General features: G+C 40.0%; 1 protein-coding gene across 1 annotated transcript; it reads right to left on the reverse strand.

Moving 5' to 3' along the window:
- Positions 1-5,054: 5,054 nt before the first annotated feature.
- On the reverse strand, positions 5,055-18,084 carry LOC110040796 (ATP-binding cassette sub-family C member 4-like). The gene is made up of 7 exons (XM_089280247.1): positions 17,889-18,084; positions 15,504-16,059; positions 14,346-14,725; positions 12,083-13,416; positions 9,693-10,263; positions 8,751-8,887; positions 5,055-7,456 (listed from the first exon to the last, which is right to left on the reverse strand). Exons 2-7 carry the CDS (start codon positions 16,053-16,055, stop codon positions 6,537-6,539), a joined length of 3,894 nt encoding a protein of 1,297 aa, XP_089136373.1. The 5' UTR covers positions 16,056-16,059; positions 17,889-18,084; the 3' UTR covers positions 5,055-6,536.
- Between the last annotated feature and the right edge of the window lie 3,495 nt (positions 18,085-21,579).

Raw genomic sequence — 21,579 nt, forward strand, 5'->3', positions numbered from 1 at the left:
ACACGGAGAATTTGAGGTGTAAACTTGAAAACGATTGAACGTGCCAGGCATTGCTTTTGAGTACTATAAGCTTAAAATACCAAGAGAACAGAACACGGTTTCCTGGACATATGTCATTGTTTTGATTTTTTCAAACAGACTGCTACTGAAAGAAAAACTGAAAATATGTAACATCACCCAACCCCCAGCCCAATTTTGGTCTCTTCCAGCACAATTAGAGTATACATTTTCGTGAGAAGAAAAATGTCTTGGTAAATTTTGCCAGACTCAGTCAAATGAAAATTTGCTATTTGCGTTTCTCAAACCAGATTAATACTGGAAAGAAAAACTATAAATTTGTAGCATCACCCAACCCCGAACCGGTTTTGGCCTCTTCCAAGACAATTAGGGTAGACATTTTCGTGAGAAGTTTATCGAGTAAATTTTCGGCTAGACTGACATTATGAAAGCCGGTGTTCTGTTCTCGACAACTAGTTTAAATATAGTAATGCAGCTTTAAAGTAGCACTATGGAACGTCTGCAAATCACAAATGCTGCTAATTTGATTAATTTTGGCCCGACGAGACAAACGGAAAACTCAATACCTTCATTGCGAGGATCTATTTAGTCAATAAATTTCGATCAGTTTGTAGTGCCACTTTAAAACAGCAATTTTTGGGTCAAAGCACAACATTCTCAAATTTCCTAAAATTTTGCAAAGTTTTTAGAACACCCCCTTATCTCGACCAGTGGAAAATAAATATATGTGCTAGAGTCTCCGAGAAAAAAAACTCAATATCAACAAGAGTAAACTGTTCCTACTTGTAAAATTGAGAGTGAATATGGATGACCCAAAATTGTGATATCGGTTTAAAAAATCTTGTATACACTCGGCTTATCTTTGGCACGTTCTTCCAATCCTTGATGATCCATCCATCGAGTGTCGATTCCTTTCTTGTATTTTCCTTCGATCGCTTTCAGTCTGTAAATTAAACAAAAGAGCAGAAATTTAGCTACAGGGTTAGGGACTTTGAAAATTAATGCAAAAAATGTGTGATTTGCAGCAAACATTAGCATTAGGGGAAATGGGAATAAATATTTTGGTTGATTTGCGGTCAACTTCCATGATAAAGGAAAACAACTTTGAAGTGTAGATCGATAACAGTTGGCAGAGAAAATTAATTTGAAAGCTCTTGTTTAGCATCTAACATTGTTCTGTCAGTTCTTCAAATGTATATGTCCGAAGTCCAAAGTATGAAACTGTCAAATTGACTCCTGAACCAAAGTGTGGATGTTTTGAAAACAATTTGAGTTCACGTTTAAGGAAGAAAAGAAAATAATATACCAAACGTTTTTTCTACGAATGCACATTTAAACTTAATTCTCGCTTTCTTTTGGTTTCGTTTCAGGGCAAAGGCAACTCATTGAGAGTAAGTCCTCCCAAGGCCGCGACACCAACCGAAGCCACGTGGAAGCTGTAATGGTACTTTGAACTCGTTTCTTCGTGCTTAGAGACTACATTCAAAGCAGAATCACAAGACGAGTTACTGTTGCATGATTACCTTTGCTTCAAATTTGATAAAGTTTCACAAAGTACATCTGCGGTTTCTTCTGTTTCTCGTCACGAAGATTATTATCACAAACTCCAGCACTCGGTGTACGTCTTCAAACGGCCGCGAAATGTTTGAAATGAAATTCAAACTACAATTTGTCATGAATATGGATTAAAGATTGGAGCCAATCGCGCACAAGTGCGTCACAACTTTTGGTGCGAACTGTATTCTCACGCTTTTTCAAGGAGCTTTTGTTGGATTGTTATTGAGAAAGCATTTTGTTTTGGAATATTTTTGGCGAATTATCCGCACTGTGCAGTCACGTTCAGAAGAAGAATTTGTTTTGTATGACAAACTTCATTTTCCTAATAGCTTGGATAACTGAACTGCTTTTTTTGTTCGAGACTGTCTACAAGGCCATTTATGTGTCGTTTTAACTAAGTAACTAAGATGACTAATCGTGCCCAACTATTTTGCAATTAAAAAGTACGAGTAAACAAGGCGATTGCAATTTAATAATAATAATAATAATAATAATAATAATAATCGAATATTTCCTCAGGATAGCCCTTCAGTACAAAGAACTGTTATCAACGGGGTCCTGCTAAGAATTAAAAACTAATAAACAAGAATTATTAAGATATGTAAAATAAGATACATATTAAAAACCGTTAAAAATACAATAGAAATTACAAGTAATAATCGTCTAAGGCTTTCCTAAATAAAACTCTAGAATTAATGTTTCTTAAACTTAAAGGCAATAAATTAAAAATCGAGGCACCTAAAAAATAAAAGCTACGGCGCGCAAAATCCAGTCTGACTTTTGGTAGCTTTGCAGTTTTTCCATTGTTGCGAGTGTTTAAAGCGTTATGATGTAATCGGTGAAAATAGTCTTTAAATGGAAAGCATGCAGTTCCATTAAGGCAGTCAAATACAAAGCAGCACGTTCTTTTTTGTAAAAAGTTATCAACAGTTAAAAATCGAAGATCACAGTTCTGCGAACTGCATTTTGGGGAAATGATTTCGAGGCTTCGAGTCCCAATGGAGCGGATCATGCGTTTGCGGGACTCTGACCATCCAAGACTAGTATAGCCGCAATACGTAAATATTGGCATAATCATCGATTGGTAAATTCGTTGGGCAGTAAAAGTATCAATACTGGAACGGATGCGCCGTAAGAGGTTCACCCTTCCTGCTGCCTTCTTGCAAATTTTTGAAAATGAGTTTCAAAATTAAGTGTCGGGTCCAGATGCACGCCGAGGTACTTATAACATGTAGTGGTGTTGATGGGAAAACCGTTGACTGAGAGCTTGACTTGACAGCGCCTTGAAACAGATTCAACCGCTTACCAGTTGGATAACTGAACTGCTTTTTTTGTTCGAGACTGTCCACAAGGCCATTTATGTGTCGTTTTAACTAAGTAACTAAGATGACTAGTACGAGTAAACAAGGCGATTGCAATTTGTAGTGTTTGTTTACTCCAAATCTTTAAGCGAGAAAAATCATGACATCACTTGTTCCCCCATGCGCTGTCGTGTGTTGTGTTCTTCCTCCCTTCATACCATACGTCTCCATACGTTCTGTTATGTGCGACCCCTGTGTTCCTCCATATATTTCTGGTGGGTTCATTCATTCACTGTGGGCTCCCCTGACTCGCCCTTTGCACGATACGTACCCTCAGTCCCTTACCTCAACCATTTCGCCGTGTGTTTATCTGTTCCTGTCTTACTGTCTTCATCAGCAGTACTGAGTAGTTCACCACCCCAGTTCCCTAGATTTCATTCCCATTACCGCAGTTAGACGCGTTTTAGGGTCAAAAGACTAGTAATAGCTTTCCACAGTTTTTGGGTAGTAGGATAAACAACATGAAATATTATTTTATGGCCGCTTCCAACGACAATTACTGACCAATAATTACTGGCGTTAGCCACCCAACTACACCTTTTGCTGTTCATTTACAGAAAACAAACATTCATTTGTGTCCAAATTTCTTTCATTATGGTCATTAAACTCTCATTAACACCAATATGGCCTTCATTTGCGCGTAAGGAACGTTCAAGAAAAACATTTACATATGCATTAACATTCAAAATCATCAAAAGGAAAACAATACCTTCATTTGACATTCATTGACTGTAAATGTATTTTCATTTTGATGGAAAAAAAATTCGTTGTCACGAAACGACAATCATTTACACTTTACGACATTCAGTTTTCAACAAAAGACTTTCAATAACACAATTTGCATGAGAACTAACATTCAATTGCATTTTTATGCAACCATATCCATGAAGGTAACAATCTTTAAAGCGGCGAGACAAACATTACAGCCATAATAACATTTATTTTTGAAAGATAGAAGATCAAATTCGCTGAACGATTTATCCTTCAATTGCCTCACTAGTAAATAGTAAATAGTCTTCGTTGACATCTTCAAAAGCCCTGACTATCCTTTCGCGGTGTTCAAATGCGATTCTATTTCTTCGTGGCATTTCTGGACAAATCGAACTGTCACTACATGTACATGTACATGTATGTCACACGGATACTGTAGTGCGCCCTCTGAGTTGTACGCAAAAAGTTTCGTAAGTGGCCGAATTTATATCTGCAAGGGGAGGATTGTGAAATTATGATTTGAAAAAAGTACATATGGTCCCTTGTTCTATAATCAAATTTTCGAGGAAAATTGGGCGAGATATCTCTGTGCAAAAGAATTACGCTAGTGAGCGATTGTTTTCTCTTAACGTTAGGTGAAAACACGGTAATGTATGTCTCACCGCATTTAAGATTGTTACCTTCATGGATATGGTTGCATGATAATGCAATTGAATGTTAGTTCTCATGCAAATTGTGTTATTGAAAGTCTTTTGTTGAAAACTGAATGTCGTAAAGTGTAAATGATTGTCGTTTCGTGACAACGAATTTTTTTTCCACCAAAATGAAAATACATTTACAGTCAATGAATGTCAAATGAAGGTATTGTTTTTCTTTTGATGATTTTGAATGTTAATGCATATGTAAATGTTTTTCTTGAACGTTCCTTACGCGCAAATGAAGGTCATATTGGTGTTAATGAGAGTTTAATGACCATAATGAAAGAAATTTGGACACAAATGAAGGTTTGTTTTCTGTAAATGAACAGCAAAAGGTGTAATCTCTGAAATTCTAGTGCTCAGTCTCCCCGAGGTTTCTGGAGAGGAAGATGTCAGTTTTGATTAACAGACATGCGTATACCAGGAGTATATTATCAAACTGCATGAGAAAATCTATTTCCAGTCTGACTGATCGTTTTACAGATCAGCTGTAATTCTACGAAAAAGACCGGATTTTCCTAAAGGTGTTTATTTCCTGTGCAGCATCGTTCATCTTTGTGTAGGCATATTTCATCATGTGTATGAGTTTGTTTTGTGTGCGGAGATGCCATCATGTGAAAAACTGCGGGATGCAGGCAAAAAAAAAAGGTTTTTATGAAAAAAAAATCATAGGAATTATTTCGTGAAGTACATAGTATAAAGTTGGCCGTAAGAAAAACACTTTTTTATTCGTCTCAAATGTCCTGCATTGATCACGCTAAGCTTCTAGTTTTGAATTTAATCAATAACTATTGACGTATTAAAAAGTGTCATCAATCCCTCTCTTTAATTCCATAGATCCTTAGTTTTTCCTGAGAGGGTAACAAAGGAGAGGTGAAAGGTAAAGATCCCGTTTTACCAAAGAGCTTTAAAATAACTCACGTGTAAGTGGTAAAAGAAGAGTTACACGACAATTACACTTTATCCCTTCCCCTTCCCGGTCAGTCCAGTAACCATTTTAATTACATTTTATACAAAGACAAAAACTATAAACTACACCAAAATTACTTAACCTCATGGGAAAATATTCATATCACCGAGAGAGGATTGCAGCACCAATTAACTTCAGTTAAAAGTGAAACCCTCCCTCGAGGCAATGAGCGAGTGAGCTAGTAAGAGAGCAGCAGCTGCCACGACAGCTTGCTTACAGGAACAAGAACATTCTCTAACCCGATAACGTCCACTTTCTGTTTCCTTAGTACATCGAAACATAATTAGTAGACGGGAATCGTTATGAAGCCATGCAAACATCAAAGGAGCAAACAAAGATGACAAGGTTTCTGTTGGAATGTCCACGATCCAGCACACTCTTTTGTTTGACGCTCATACACAATGCATGAATTACGTAACTAAAATGATTTACTGGTTAGTTCTTCAGTCAGTAGTAAACAACTATTGTGCATGTCTTGTGCATGGTCAAGGCCAAAAAAGAGAACAGAAATATACAACAAAAACCTTTGTCGGGTTTTGTATGGCCTGCGAACGCAGACGTATTTCCGGCTGTCACTTGGTTCCGCCGAAAAATAACGTCTGCGAAGCCGAGCCAGAAAACGATTTCTGTGACGTAGGAATTCTAAGTCAATCACAGTCTAGCTCAAATAACCCCAGAACTACTGCGCGAGGTATTCGCTGTGAGGAGCACTCGAGTTTCATTCTATCATGGAATCTGATTGGCCAAGGAGGAACAAAGTCATTACGTCACAGAAATCGTTTCCTGGCTCGGGTTCGCAGACGTTATTTTTCGGCGGAACCAAGTGAGAGCCGGAAATACGTCTGCGTTCGCAGGCTAGGTTTTGTAATCATTCCTCTCTATTAGCTATGATCGAACAATTAAGAATTGTTCGTTAAGGTTAAGATGAGTAAGATTGATCTGAGAAGTCACTGAATTGTCCTGCCAATAAAGAGATATTGACTGAAAATGTTAAAAAAAAAACAGTTGAATGCTACGCTGATACCTAACTGATCATTAATAAAAATAAATTAGAAATAAAAGTAAAGCTTACTTTTAAAAGTAGATTTTAATCCTATTTATTCCTCGTTTTGTTTTCGTGTCTTTTCTCTCCTGTTTTGAAATTGAAAATAGTAATCTGGATGATTTTGAAGTTCTGATTATTATTTAATTTCTGCCTAAGCTATATCGACTCTACAGAAATTATGTGCTAAAGGATAAATTTTGAGAGGCGACCATGTTGTAAAAAATACCACCTTCCCGGCTTATAAGAACTTTAAAGCTGTCCAACTCAGCTACCTGGCCTTCTCTTAACACTAAGATTACGTCGCAGTCTTTGACGGTGTTCAATCGATGAGCTATAGTGATGATAGTGGAGTTCTTCATTTTGTCGTGCACTGTACTCCAAATTGTTCTCTCAGTATTAGGATCTACATGTGCTGTCGGTTCATCTAAGATGACAATCTTACTCTGTCGTAGTAAGGTGCGAGCCAAGCAGATCAACTGCCGTTCACCGACACTGAGGTTTTCGCCTTTCTCTAAAAGTTCGAACTCAAGTTTCCCCTCGAGGTTTTCAACTAAACCATTTAATTTTACTTCTTGAAGAACGTTCCATAGCTCATCGTCTCTGTGCTCCTCCAGAGGATCCAGGTTTTTTCTAAGAGTTCCACAGAAGAGAACAGGCGATTGGCTGAGAACAGAAATACATCTTCTCGATTCCTGCAGCTGAATTCTGTTAATACACACATCGTCAATGAATATCTCCCCTTCAGCTTCAGGCATGCGTAAAAGAGCTGCCACAATAGACGACTTTCCATCTCCCGTTCGGCCTACGATACCAAGTTTAGTTTTTCCTTCAATTTCAAAGCTTAGATTTTTCAACACTTGTGGTCCACCTGGGTAATACCTCAAGACAACATTTCTGAAACTCACGTGACCGTCATGGGGCCAGTTGGTTGGTGGAAGCGTTTTGATATTGTATCCTGGCTCTGGTTCAATGTTTGTGTACGTCAAAACTCGCTCGACTGACGTCATTAGGTTCTCAACCTCTGAAAACTGTCGCACGGCATATTGGGAAATATTAGCAGTTTCAATGACGTAGGCAAGAGCGAGTCCAGCTAATGCTGTAAAAGAAACAAAATTCGTGTAGATTAAAAATCGATACAAATATGTTACCTGGTTTTTCCTACTTTCAAAAACAAAGAATCAGAAAGACGGAAAGAGACAACTAAACCGAGAATGAGCGCTTTGTAGTGTGTTTTCAGTTTCCCTTCACATGTTTCCATCGGTAAGTTATGGTAGTACTACTAGTAGTAGTATTCTCAAATGAGAGAACATGGACCATTTCGGCAATACGGCGGCCATTTTGTATTCTTTTGTTTCAACCTACCTGACAATAACCTACCTGACAATATAAGAGGAGCGTCCTGTCTTAGAATTTTTAAAAATTTACTGAACAATGTTAACCTGACTACCGAGGCCAATTGTTGCTGTAATCTTTGTATCGATTAGTTTACATATTTGAATTTTTATAGTCTAGTTTTAAAATTTTATAGTCTAGTTTTTCAATTTTAATTTTTATAGTCTAGTTTTTGTACTTTTACTGAATAGATAACATATTTATATTTTACATTTTAATTTTAGCATACACGTTCACATTTGTACGAGCCCCAGGCTCACTGGTGAAATGTGTCTAAATTGAGTACTTACTTTACTTACTTACTTACTTACTTACTTACTTAATGGCTATTATGGGATGCTTAATGGGCAAATACATTGCCGCCGAAAAGGTCCATTGTTAACAAGAGGTTAAACTGAAAAACAGCTGATTCGCACCCAGTTGCTATTTATGTGGCTGGAAAAAATAAACGATCTAGCAAAAGAGAGTTTAAAGCTAGATTATGTAAGACGGTACGAAGAGTGTTCTGGGAAAGGACGCAATGAATTTCGTACCCTCCCAGAACACTCCTCTCGCAGACTGGGCACAAGTCAGGATAAAGAGTAAAGTTGTATGTAACCGGCGGTATATCTTACGATACCCGACTGCCCGAGATATCGCAAAACTATCACAAGTATTCACATCACCAGTACCTACTGCTACTTCCCTCCCCCCGCATGGAGTGTTTGTCCATCGATAGTTACGACTACTGTACTTAGAATAGGAACAACGTAAGGATAAAATGTAATTTTCCTCATTCATTCCGACATGATGACCTCGACAGAGCTTGGGGTCGAACCTTTCGACCTGGAGTCCAATAGACTTCCCCTTTGACCTTCAGGTCTCGAATGCAGTGGGTACAATGGAATAAAAACGGATTCGAAGCTTGTACTTAACCTGAGTTTCGGCAGAATTTGGCTTAAAACTTTTGATTTTAATTTTTAGAGGGAGGAATTTTTCAGGATTTCATAAATTCATACCTGGATTCTCACAAACAAGAACGGCGACCAATGCAATTGAAGTGATAAACAATGAGCACAGAACATCAGCTCTGACTCCAAGCCAACGACTTGTTGCTGCTACCATCGCAAACGCCTGATTGTGTAGATCTTGATGCCTAAGAGTAAATCCATAAGTACTATTGTAAATAGTTCTTTATGGTTGTAATAATTAACAAACAATAACTAATCCCTCCTTCATCTCTACCTCCTCTCCCTCTACAAAAAAAGGAAGAAGAAAGACTCAAAAGTCCTCCCTAAAATCTCCCACGTTGATCATGAATGCTGTCTTTGAATATCCTATCAGGTTATTCATTACGAGGTCAAAAACTGAATTTAATTTCCCTTTTGGCAAAAGTCCCTACTTTATAGCCATTTTCATTGCTCGTTTTGCAATTAATGCTGTTATAGTATGTCGATACTGGGCTTATGTAAGAATATAATAATATAAAAGTAAGCAGTACTGCATGAAAGTACTGCTCAATATTAATAGAGCTGTAATTTGCCCGCATACTTCTAAAAAGTAAGAACCATCCCGTGTGGCATCATAAACAGAAGGGCATGAAAGCTCTACTCAGAAGATTTGAAACAAAAAGAACTCACATTTTAGAGGTTCACAGTACTTGAAAACATAGGCGTGAAATTAAGTTGACATCCCTTGCCTTTGAGCAATTTTCAATAAGTGTCGTAAAACCAAAACCAAAGTAATCACTTTAGCCAATCACAAAGGACACAGACAACACAATGAACCAATCAAAACTCGAAGTAAATACGTGTAGCTGACGCAAAGCGCGGGAAAACGTGTGTGAACGAGTTGCGATTGGTTTTGGTTTTACTTCTGATTGGATGAAAAAGTGGTGCGAGTTTTTTAAGCCAATCATGTCGCACAGTAATGCAAAACTTAGGGTTGCTTACTAAGCTTACCGGTATAACTGTTCTATGAAATCTCTTTCTCGTTTCCGTGTTCGAATGGTGTCCAGGCCAGTCATGGTCTCTGAAAAGTGAGAGAAAACAGGACTACGACAGATGGACTCTAATCTCTTCAATTCCCGCGAGGTCTTCAAGTAATAGTACGCCAGATAAAGAAAGATAATGAATACGGGCAGGGAAACGAGACACAGCCAGTAGTTGGTAAACGAGGGCAATAGTGCTGCTGTGAACACGAACATAATCATCTGGAGGGCCAAGAGGAAGGTTTTGGGCAGAACCTCGTCAATGCAGCCGATGTCTTTGGAAAATCTGTTCAATATTCGCCCCGCGGGATTTGTGTCAAAAAATAGTAATGGAGCTCGTAAAACACAGGTTATCATTTTGTCGTGGAGCTTTTCTGAAGATCTGAGGCAAACACGGAAGAAAATATAGCCGCGGATGATAGCAAAAACGAAGGCAGCTGACACGAGGCAAGCGTAAATGTTCAAGGTTGAAGTGTGCTGTTGGTATTTCAAGGTCTTCTTGGATAAATGAGAGAGCCATACATCAGGGGACACCATGACAACTGTAAAAGAAAGTAAAAAACAACAACAAAACAAACCGAATTATAGCGCAATGTGTTGTCTCAGTTACGTTATGTCAGTCACGAGAACAAAATAGAAATAGTCACAGCAACTCGCACCAGGTCAACCTCGTACTCAGAGTCTTCGTTTCCCTTGATCAGCGGTTGAGAAAAAAACGAGCTTGGAGAGTTCTGTTTGGAGGTCTGAAAATAATGGACTTCCAGTTGATTTGCGCACGCTTAACTACCTTATTAGCGGAGCTCCGGCGGAGCCCCATATCGTCATATGGGAAAGAAAAAGAAACCCTTGAGTTGATTTTCTCTTGGTTATCATGGCTAGCGGTATTGCTCGTGAGCGCGTGCGCACGACGACGACGACGGCGACGGAGTTGCCCAACATGGCGGCCATACTCCAAATAATAGGTTGACAAACATGCGGTCTTGGTTTACCGTGTACTTCCTTGATATTGGACATCCATGTTATGATCAATTGACACCTGTCAAAACAGGGTATCCGCTGACCAGTATCAAGTGACGCGTATCGCGGGCTCAAGTTTACAGCTCCTCGAGGTCACGTGTTTTTTGAAGTTGACCGCTGACCAAGTACTGATTATCGATTGGATCGCGGGCTCGTATTAGGTTACTTGTTGGAAACAGGGCAGGATTGCTCGGAAGGCGGTTAGCGCTAACCCAGGATTAAAAGTTAACCAAATTATAACTTTTTCTTCTATACAAATGTTTTTTGCTGTTTTGTTTTGTGTATAGGGTGATTATTAAAACTCAAAACAGAAGGCAAAACAATATACAAAAAACCTCACCGCAAAGTTACAAAACTCAAATCAAAATTCTAGGTTTTTCTGGGTTAGCTTAATCGGGCTTTGAACAACCCGGCCCAGGAGCTACGCTTTTAGGCTGGCCTAAATCTATATATTATAGGAAATTAACGCTTCATGAAATTAACGCGAATTTCAAAAATTCGTGTTAATTTAAGTCGCGTTGATTTATGTTGCTTAATGTTAATTTCCGCACAGTTAATTAAGTTGCGCATTAATTTCTGAGACGTTAATTACCATTATCCCTCCCCTAATCTGTGACACACTCCAGACATTATTGACACAGCCAAACAAAAAATTTTATTCACGCACTTTACCTTCCACATCAGTCTTTCACATTAGTATATAAATCGTTTACTGTACTTCAACTAAATTTTCCTCGTGTTCGCAGTTAGCTTTACAGTGTTAAAATAAATTTGTTCCCTTTCTAAACAATTTCTTTCTTTTTTTGGTGTAGCAGACGTGTTAATTTCTCCCATTTTGAAAATTTTCCCCCTCTCTCGCGTTTATTTCCTTTATTGGGAAGCAAATTCACCTTCAATTCGCGTTAATTTAAGTCGCGTTGATTTCAAATATGTTAAATAACACGAGCGTTAATTTCCAATAGTAAGGTAACTAACATGTGGCTCAATAGAGACGTTGGTGTTTGACTTCCGCCCATTTCTATTGTTTTTAGAACCAATCAAAATCCAGCCTGTCTCGAGAGTCGCTCGTTTCCTCAAGCCTGCGCAGTAAGGAACGAAGAGTCCAGGAACTAGATTGGCACCAGCTAATGACAGCGTTTGGACTGTCCTTAGTGTGTAACTTAGTCACAGCAACCGGATTTGGAACCACGCATCGTGCAAAGGGTCAATTGCCCGATAACGTTGACCCGCCGTCTTAGATTACAAGCGGCAGACGCGTCACACACATGCGCACCGACACCGCTTTGCAAATCTTCTCAAACAAAACATCCCATTCGCTGGTATTTTCTAGTAAAAATTACTTACCTTGCGTTCCTAGGAAAAGGAGAACCACGGAGATCATTAAGACGGGATGTAGGCCAGCTCTGAAGTAATCCCAATACAGCCGAAATGAAATACTACCAGTGGCCTTGTCTTCTTCAGAGATCTCCAGATCCTCATCATAAGTATCAATGACTGGTTTAGGATCAGAGTGATCTATCTCATTTTCATCTGTTGTCCTTCCACTCGACGTTTTTTTGTTGGAAGTTTCTGTGGAATCTTTGATGGAATCAAGAATCTTCAGTTCGTCATCTTGCAGTTCATTGAAGCTGCCTTTGGCTAGTAAGGACCCTTTGTGGAGAACCACAACTTGGTCTGCTGCTTTCATGTGCTTCTCTGCGTATGTCGCCAAGATTATAACTTTTTCTTTTAGCAGTTTGCAAACACATTGGTTAAATATGTGTTCACTGACTTTGGCATCTACAGCGCTTAGTGGATCGTCCAATAGATACACGTCTGCATCTGCGTACACTGCGCGTGCCAGGTTTAGACGAGCCCGCTGACCTCCGCTCATGGCAACACCGTGTTCTCCAACAAATGAGAGATCACCATTTGAAAATCTGTTAACGTCTTCGTTCAGCGCGCATGCCTCAATAACGTCAGCGTATTTCTTCTCATCGTACGGCTCACCAAATAACACGTTTTCTCTAAGAGTACCAGAGAATACCCAAGCCGTTTGGGAAACGTAAGCTATTGTTCCAGAGCAGACTATGTTACCGCTCGACTGGATTACTTCACCTGCGATCGCCGCCAGAAGTGTCGACTTTCCACTGCCAACCTGACCAGTGATGACTGTAAGACTGCTTTTAGATGCCTCAAAACTGACTTCTTGAAGCAAATACTTTTCACCCGATTCATAGAGTTTGCAAGAGAGACTTGAAACTGATAAGTTAACATTGTGCTTCTCTGGAAGAACATCCAGTTGCTCAACGTCTTCGCGCCTTGATGTTGGTCCCCTCACCAGCACTGGCGCGTAAATACTTGCACGTTTGGAAATACTCTCGCGTCCACTGCAACTTTGGTTGTATTCCAGTGGATCTAGTGGCATGTTATCTAACAGTAGAAAACTTTCAATCCTTTCGAGGGAGACTAGCAACTCAAATGCTAGCGGAATAGCGTTACCTAACCTTAGGGATAACGTAATTCGGAGAACGTTCATGAAAGCGAGTACCATAAAGGCTGTGGAAGGTGTGAGAACATGATTGGTGGAAACGAGGGCGAACACCGCTATGAATGTTGCCACGGTCCCTGCCACGAAGAGAAAACTTTCAATGATCGACAAGAGGGCGCTCTTTTTTAGAATAATCCCAATTTCACTCCTGTAAAGAAAAAGAGAAAGAACAGAAAGAAAGCTATGCATTGATATTTTAACCTAGCATAATACACGTTAGCGTAAAAAGGTTCTTTTGTGGCCTTATATGTTTGGTGTTTGGCTCATGATAATGTAGGCTATTTAGGTGTCTTAAGATGTGTCCTTATTTCATAGGAGGAAAGGGTCCTCGTTACTGGTCGAAGCACTAGACTGTGTGGAGTAGTTATAAAAACTATTTCATTTTTAGGCTCAACAGCTAGGTTCAGTCATGCAATGGGGTTTAAATGATGAATGGAACAACTCTGTAAACAAATGCAATTACTGCATGACAGTAAAACAGGTAACTGACAATTTCTACCTTGTTGTATGATAAGCCTATATCAAAAAAGAAATATTCGAATTTGTCAATCCTGCCTTGAAAAATATCAGGTAAATGACTCTCCCCCCGTCCCCCACTTGCATGTTTTCTCGAGAATTATTTCAATCACAAGGTATATATAAGGGTAAAGGTAGGTAAGTTAAGTCTGCATACGAATCAAGTAGCTCATCAGGCCGGAGCTTATCCCGGTTTCAGTGGCATGAAGCCACCAGGAGTATTTCCACTCCCCCGCCTGGATGGGATACTAGTCCATCGCAGGGTTACCCCCAGTATTTAATTCGCCGTTACCCATTCATACACCTGGGTGGAGAGAGGCACTGTGAGAGTTAAGTGTCTTGCCCAAGAACACAGCACAGTGTTCCCGGCCAGGGCTCGAACCCAGACCGCTCGCTCCGGGGTCGAACGTTCTAGCCGTGAGGCCACGGCGCCTATAAGGACAAGGCGGAAATTACATCGAATGTGCTTTGGTTTGGTAGGAAGAACGTTCACCGCATCTCTCTCCATGTACAATCATTACACAGTGATTCCACAATCATTACAAATTCCTCTTTACTTACCTTCTAACTTCTTCAACTTTTTCTCTGTAGTTGTCTTCCCACGCATGCGTCTTAAGAGCACGAATCCCAGTCACCAGCTCGTTCATCAGTGAAATACGGCGGTCTGTTACGACAGCGGTGTCCTGGCGCAGCTGAGCGCAGAGAGCTGAGATGATCACGAAACATGGAAGTAACAGCAGTAGAAAGAGAATTCCCGTCACAGGCTGCCAGCCAATCAGATACAGCAACAAGCACACCACAGCTGCGAGCTCTAATATCGACATGACGGCGGTGAATATCCATCTGGGGGCCAGCTCGATTCTTTGCACGTCATTCGAAATGAGGTGAATAACATTGCCTGTTGTTGTTTCTCGGAGGCTTTGCTGACTGATCAGTGGAATCTATAGACAAGTATAACGACTTGTTAACATAAAATCACTGAGAAAGAATTGGGAGCATCGTCGGGAAAGGAAATACAAATCCCCGTGGGAGCACTCGATTTGTTTTTGACGTTTATCATCTCATCAATTACTGCAAGGCCCCGTCCACACTACCCCGGATGAAGTTGAAAACGGAGGTTTCACTCTGAAAACGCATCAAATGTTTTCCGTTCACACTAGCACTCCACCGGAGGAATTTGAAAACGCAACAATAACCGGTCATTTTGAAGTTGTGGTTGAGGAAAACTTGGGCCGGGAAATGGTATTATGGTCATGTCTCCGTTTTCAAAATGTTTTCCGTGCACACCAAGACGCAAAGCCGGAATTCAGTTGACTTCATGCTATCGAGCTGTATATAGGTCGGTATATATTACTGTATATAGATCTTGGCATGGAGGGGCGACGCCCAATGGAATGCTACAACCGTTTTTTTAAAACTGGACGATATGACTTATCCTCGAACAGGATTAAGCAGGTAGGTGAAGACTATGAATGGATAATGCCACGCCCTCCCTTCCAAAATGGAAATCTATCAGATAGCGAGTCATTGAAAAGCCTGTGTACCCCTATCACGGAAGTCAGGCACTACTCGTACCATTTTTGGTTAGTTTCAAAGCGACCTCAGATGGCGAAGATCTAACCCGTGAGTTGTTTTTGAAAATGCTCAAAAGCTTGTTCAGGCATTTGCTTCGGTACGTATAAGTAACCATTGCATATACAGTGTGTAACAGGTTCTTACCTTGAGGTAAACAATTCCTTTAATGGCACTACTCAGCCTCATACCAAGCAACTCGAATCTGTAAGCTGAGTAATGAGTTAAGGCAGTTGACAGTCCACTCAGTGATAGGAGAAAACAAAATGCGTTTGCAAGAGGCCGATCTCTCTGGCGACAGCTTAACAAACGGAGGAGAAAACCAAGAACGAGTGGCTGCGAGACACGGCAAATAGATTCCAAGAGCCAAAAACTGATGAGGAATAAAATTTCTTTACAGGAAATCGTTCTCAAAACACATTTCCAAAGTTTGGGTTGTTTTCCCTCAGTCATGTTGCATTCTTGTACATGGTCGTTCCATTCCTTCTGGAGTCGCTCTGTTAGGTCACGTGTCCTGTCTTTCTCATGAAGCGGCAGGAAATCCGATTGCTTTAAAGGTCGCTTGCTTCCAATTTTAAAGACACTATTCATCCACCAGAAGGAAAGAAGAGAGAGAAAATTGGCCGACATCGACGGATGACAGGAATCTGTGGTATCGTCTTCATCGTTTGTAATCGTCTCGTACTTTTTGTTTGGCATCTTACTGTTGGAATAGGAAAAAGAAATTTTTTTACGAAAGTTTTTTTTTAATATATCAATGAAAGACAATATTTAGACAATATTTAGCCTTAGCTGTTTTCAGGCGGGCCCTCTATCCTGGTCGAGTTGGAATTTGAGTTGTTGATTTTTGTGGAGGGAGACTGAACCCGAGAACCCGGAGAATAGACGTTTCCCGCATTCTGACAAACAATGGCGCCGAGTCGAGGTCAGGGTTGACAAAAATACAGCAAATATATGAAAATGTCCACCCCAACCTCGCTCTGGTGCTATTGTTCGTACGCACTGAACGCACTATTCCCTCGGAGCAAGGCGAAAACCGACAACAAACTTAACCCACATACATTTGTATGGCACCGGGCCGGAATCGAACCCAGGGGCCCGTTTCTCGAAGGTCCCGAAAAGTTTTCGTACCCGAAAAGCTGTAGCAAAATCTCAACCCTTATAACTTCAGAGCTGTTTTATACACATATTCTTAATATGAACAGAGGTTCCCTTCATGCAAGAAGTTTCAGACGTATGTACCTCTTTGTCTTTAAATACCGCGGATTAACTAAAAATGGTTTTGCGGGCCCGAAAAATGAGTTTGCGGGGCTTTCGAGAAATGGACCCAGGCCACACATTGGAAGGAGGCGATCGTTCTCATAACTGCGTCATCCCTGCTCCCCTATAGGTGATCATATTTTGAAGTATAGAGAATTGACCTACACTCGTAGACGAAGTTTGACAAAAGACTATGAGGAATAATAGCAAAGAAACAGCGCGAAGTCGTCCCAAACCCTTTCACAAACTGCCAAATTTTTCCAAGGGATATTACCAAAATGCTTATTACTCTTTAAAACCGTGTTATGTAGAACAAACACTGAAAATTATGGCCCAGTTCTGTTGCCATTTATCTCGACCCGAGAAGAAGATTATTAGATCTCGTGTCTGGTAGTTTTTCCCTGTTCAAATATTCAATCAATATTTATTTTCACTCCAGCATGTGGCCAGCTGTGCCATTATGAATAATTCAGAAATTAAAGCCCCTCTTTTCTCCTTCTTTAGCAATTGACTTCAAGACTTTCAGCGAACCGTTATTTTGCTTTTATACACTGAATGTTTTTTCCAAAATTGAATTGTTTTACAAATCCTTTGCAATCAAGGCACAACTGGGTTTGACCAAAAGTGAGAGAGTTCGTATATATCCATTGTATAAGTAGATAAAAGGTATATATACTGGTGACCTTTGTTCAAAAAATTTAACTGGTGACCGGAACTTTTTTTTACCATTTTCAAACTTACTGAAATATTTCCCGTCATTAAATATGTTACCACAACAACAAAAAGCAGTGGAAAAGAAAAGTGAAATGCGAGGGCCGGAATGCATAAAAACTAGCGACGCAAAAATTTAATCATTTCAAGCTCAAGATGCACCGACGTTTCGGTGCATCTTGCGCCATTATCAAGGTTACATAATTAAAGATAAAAAGCGGTTTGTGAAGAGGCTAAGTTGAAGCGAATTTGCATAGGAGTCTCTTCGTGCTGAAGTATTCATGTAATTAGCTTGACACTCTCTTATGCAAATTCGCTTCAACTTAATTAGCCTCTTCACAATCCGCTTTTTATCTTTAATTATGTAACCTTGATAATGGTGCGAGATGCACTGAAACGTCGGTTTCTATCACTTACATTTCTTGTCTCATGTATTTCCAAATCGTTTCTCATAAGAATTTAAAGTTCTTTTATGATAATAGATCATGGGAGGAATCGTCAAAAATATTCACAGACAGGGCCCCCTTAAAAATTATAGAAGTTGTTTGTGACCGACTTCACCTTTGTGCAGTGGATATTTGATGGCTGGAGTCCTGCTCTCATCGCCTTCTCAAGTTGGTTTTCTGAATTTTCTTTTAACGTTTTTAGCGTATTTTCTGTCTAGATCCACTTCGCAGGACAAGAACGATAACCAAATGTGTTCTTTGGTTCTCCAACTTGCCTCGGGTTGATTACGTTTGACAGGAAGTGTTACGAAATAGACAGGTTAAACAAACAGATTATGTGCCAAATAGACAGGTAAAGCAAAGAACTTATGACATCATGCATGTTTTGTCTTCAAACAGACAATTTCTCACCAGGAGAAAATGCTGTATTGAAGGGATTTTCTCTATCTTCAGACATTTTAGAAAGGCTTTGACAAACAGGGCTAAAACATCGGAACCATAAAGATTTCAAGGGCCCGTCGAGTTTCAAAATAGTCTGCTACCTTTAATCAATTCATAAACACCTGTAGTTACGCCATTAATTATATTTACTAGGCTCCTGTTATACCGGTATTTCTAAACAACCGACGACATAAGCTAATTCGTCCCGTTGAGCTACCCCGCGACATTTTGCCAACTTTCCTTAGGATTATCTGTATTAATAAACATGTAAAGAAGACGTGAAGGCAGCCCCCTCGACAACAAGGACAGTAAGAACATTTAGTCAGACGGACAAACTCAGGCCCCTTCCACACCGTTTTGAAAACGCCCCTTGCACTCTGAAAACGGATCAAATGTTTTCCGTCCACACTACGCCCAAGAAATTTGAAAACGCCGCAATCACCGGTCATTTTGGATTTGGTTGAGGAAATCTGACTCGCGCAGAGAAATCATACGAATATCGTGATGTCATCGTTCGTTTTCGAAAGCTCCGTTTTCAAACTGTTTCCCGTCCATATTAAAACGCGAAGCCGGCGTCTTCGAATTCCTCCGGATTAAAGAACGTTTTCGAAAAGCTCCGTTTTCGTGACGGATTAGTGTGGACGGTAGGCTTAACCGTAGAAATAAAGCTACGTTTACAAATTTCTCCAGCTTAGTGTAGACAGGGCGTCAGAACACTCAATCGCCCTGAGTCCAATGTACCAATCATTAGATTTACCGTGTCTCAACACAGCAAGTGGCCGAGACTCTCTGAAGCACTTACACCAAATGATATTTTGAACTGTTTAATCAGGCGTGTCGAGTTTTCTTCGGCTTCGACAAGGAACACGGTTCTGACGACCTCTCAAACCTTAACCAGTTATAATTAGATTGCCTCCGTTTGATTCATGTTCCAAAATCTTTCGGTAATAGTATTCAAAGCACTGTATCATTTAATTTTATACGGTTTGCGAGTCTTGAAAAAGTTTAGCCTAAATTTTCCTTAAGTTTTTGATTTGTAATCTGTGTTAGTGTTCTCCACCTTTAACCATCCTTGTTCGTTTATGGTTTATTATTGTCTCTTTGGGGATTTTCTATCTTAGCAAATTGCTATTTTTAGGTTTCCATCAATTTAAAGGTAATTTTGTGTAAGGCAGAAATAACTCAAAATTCAGTGACTGAGCTCCTTTAACCTAAATTCAGACATATTGTTTTTACAGCCTCTAGGTCTCTGCTGAAAGATCATACATTTTCTCTAAAGCCTTGGTCAATCGGCGCATGATAGTCGATGACAGTTGATGATAGTCGGTGAAAATTCGGGGAAAATCATTCGGGGGGGGGGGTACTCCCTTATATGGGCTATATGGGTATGTGCGGCCCCAAAGGGTATGGTTTTCAGCCGTTTTGTTCATAAATAGGCTATCGAATTTAGCTGATTTTGGCCATTATGGTCATAAATAGGGTATGGTTTTTGCACTCTAGCCTTGATATGGGTATGCTTTTAAGAAGAAGCCACTTTTTCATCATTAGCGAAGAGAAAATCAACAAAAGCCCTTCACAAATTATGTTTACGGTAATTTAACATTGGTCTGGACTAGGGAACTAATTATAACGCAGGTCTGAAACAGGGTTTTGATTTAAGGGTCAGGTCACTGACCTGATATAGACGGTTCACAGCCTCTCTATTCACGCACGCGAAACAAAAAGCGAGCGAAGCGAACGCGAAGAACGTAGGGGTGGGGGGGGGGGGTGGAGTTCGGTCCCCACCCCCTACCCAGTCAAGTTTTTCGTTTTGCGCTTGCATTCAGTTCTCTCGCGATTCTATCCGCGAGTTTAATGATCGAATAAAAATACTAGAAAATAGAGGGCTGTGAACAGTGTAACCTGATATGGCTACGATTTCATTCTCACTTAGCCGAATTTAATTTGGTTACGATAAATACCTAATCGTACATTTCTGGTACGCTTCGACGGCATATCAGACTCGTTTGGTTTTAGAATTAGGAAGCCCTTAAAGTGTCCGCCTATTGTAGGTTTCGTGCAACAAAATGGCTTAATATTGGTGTCCGCGTCCGCTTAACAGAGATTTCCGCTGAATGCAGGTTTATTTTACAGTAAATGTAGGAGGAAAATTTTGAAACTCAAACTTAATATGGGGCCCGCTTAATACAGGTTTCACTGTACTTGATTTTGAGAAAGCCATCCGGTCAGTCACCAGGGAAATTCTAAGTACAGTTCAGATTTCCAGTTGTGCATTCCCCACTGGAACCAAGCCTCTTTTTATGAGGAGCTTTGAGGCGTGAAAAAATGTTATGCAAATTAGCTGGCTGCAAATGGTGCCAAGTAATTTGCATATGTAATTAGAGGTGTTAACCGAACACACTGGCACTTCATGTAGTCGCCACACAAAGCTATCTTTAAAATGAGTAACAGCAGGAGCCATAATCGGGGACGGAGACCGTAAGCGCGCGCCATTTCTAGTATTAGAGTTGTCCCCATGATATGGGACAATAGTTCTACTTTTAGAACAAATTGCGTCATCGCCTGCGGCACACGCGCGTACATGCTGCGAGGATTTTTGCGGATGTCGCGCGGAGGAGTGGCGTCCGAAATTCCCGAAAATTTTCATGTTTTTGGCCCACAACTCAACGCGTTCACGTCTGTTGGAATTTTGCTTAAGTATTTTCGTCGTAAGCTGCTCCAGTTTGAGTGAAGTAAGACAGTGTCGAATTTAGGTATGTTCCACTGTAAGCTTATATATATCGCTGACCAAGTTGTGTTCCGACGGATGCTTCTTTTACATGAGCTGTACATTACTCCACTTTAAATTTCACATATGTTGAAGATTAACAGCTTTTCCATTACACAGCAAAAAACTAGCTGGATATATTTAGATATAGCAGAGCTTCAGGGCTTCATAGTTTCCTAGCTCCTCTTGCCACACACTTGCGAGGAATTTGTCAGTCTATCGCGACCGAAAAGTAAAACAAAATAATTGCTATTTTGAGTTTCGCTTGAATTTTAAGCAACGCTTGATGTTTCATCCAAGGCCTAATAACTTTACGTCCGTAGATACTGCTCAGTTTTATTCGTGTAAAAATCCACTAAATTCTCTGTTGTCAATGAATGAGAGCGCCCGCCGATGCGTGTTTTCAGTACAGTCAGTAAACATGACAAATTGTACTTCCGCCGCTCTTTCGTGTGAAAGCGTACATCGAACTCAAACAATAACTCTATAGTTTTTAAATATGTTTAAGATAGATAAATGTTTGAGAACATATTAAGAGCTAAGCTGGAAATATGTGAATAAAGCAGAAATAGTCAGCAAAGTTACGATGACGCTTTCT

Source organism: Orbicella faveolata, unplaced genomic scaffold (genome assembly GCF_042242905.1).
Source record: "Orbicella faveolata isolate gen_17 unplaced genomic scaffold, um_ofav_v1 contig_47, whole genome shotgun sequence".
Taxonomy (NCBI): Eukaryota; Metazoa; Cnidaria; class Anthozoa; order Scleractinia; family Merulinidae; genus Orbicella; species Orbicella faveolata.

What these genes read in the sequence shown, in the direction of transcription:
- LOC110040796 (XM_089280247.1), bottom strand. Translation starts at nt 16,055, where the DNA reads ATGCCAAACAAAAAGTACGAGACGATTACAAACGATGAAGACGATACC. An exon ending in AAGGAATTGTTTACCTCAAG is followed by an intron (nt 14,726 to 15,503) that starts GTAAGAACCTGT and finishes ACTTGTCTATAG; the next exon opens with ATTCCACTGATCAGTCAGCA. An exon ending in TTCATAGAACAGTTATACCG is followed by an intron (nt 8,888 to 9,692) that starts GTAAGCTTAGTA and finishes ATTTACTCTTAG; the next exon opens with GCATCAAGATCTACACAATC.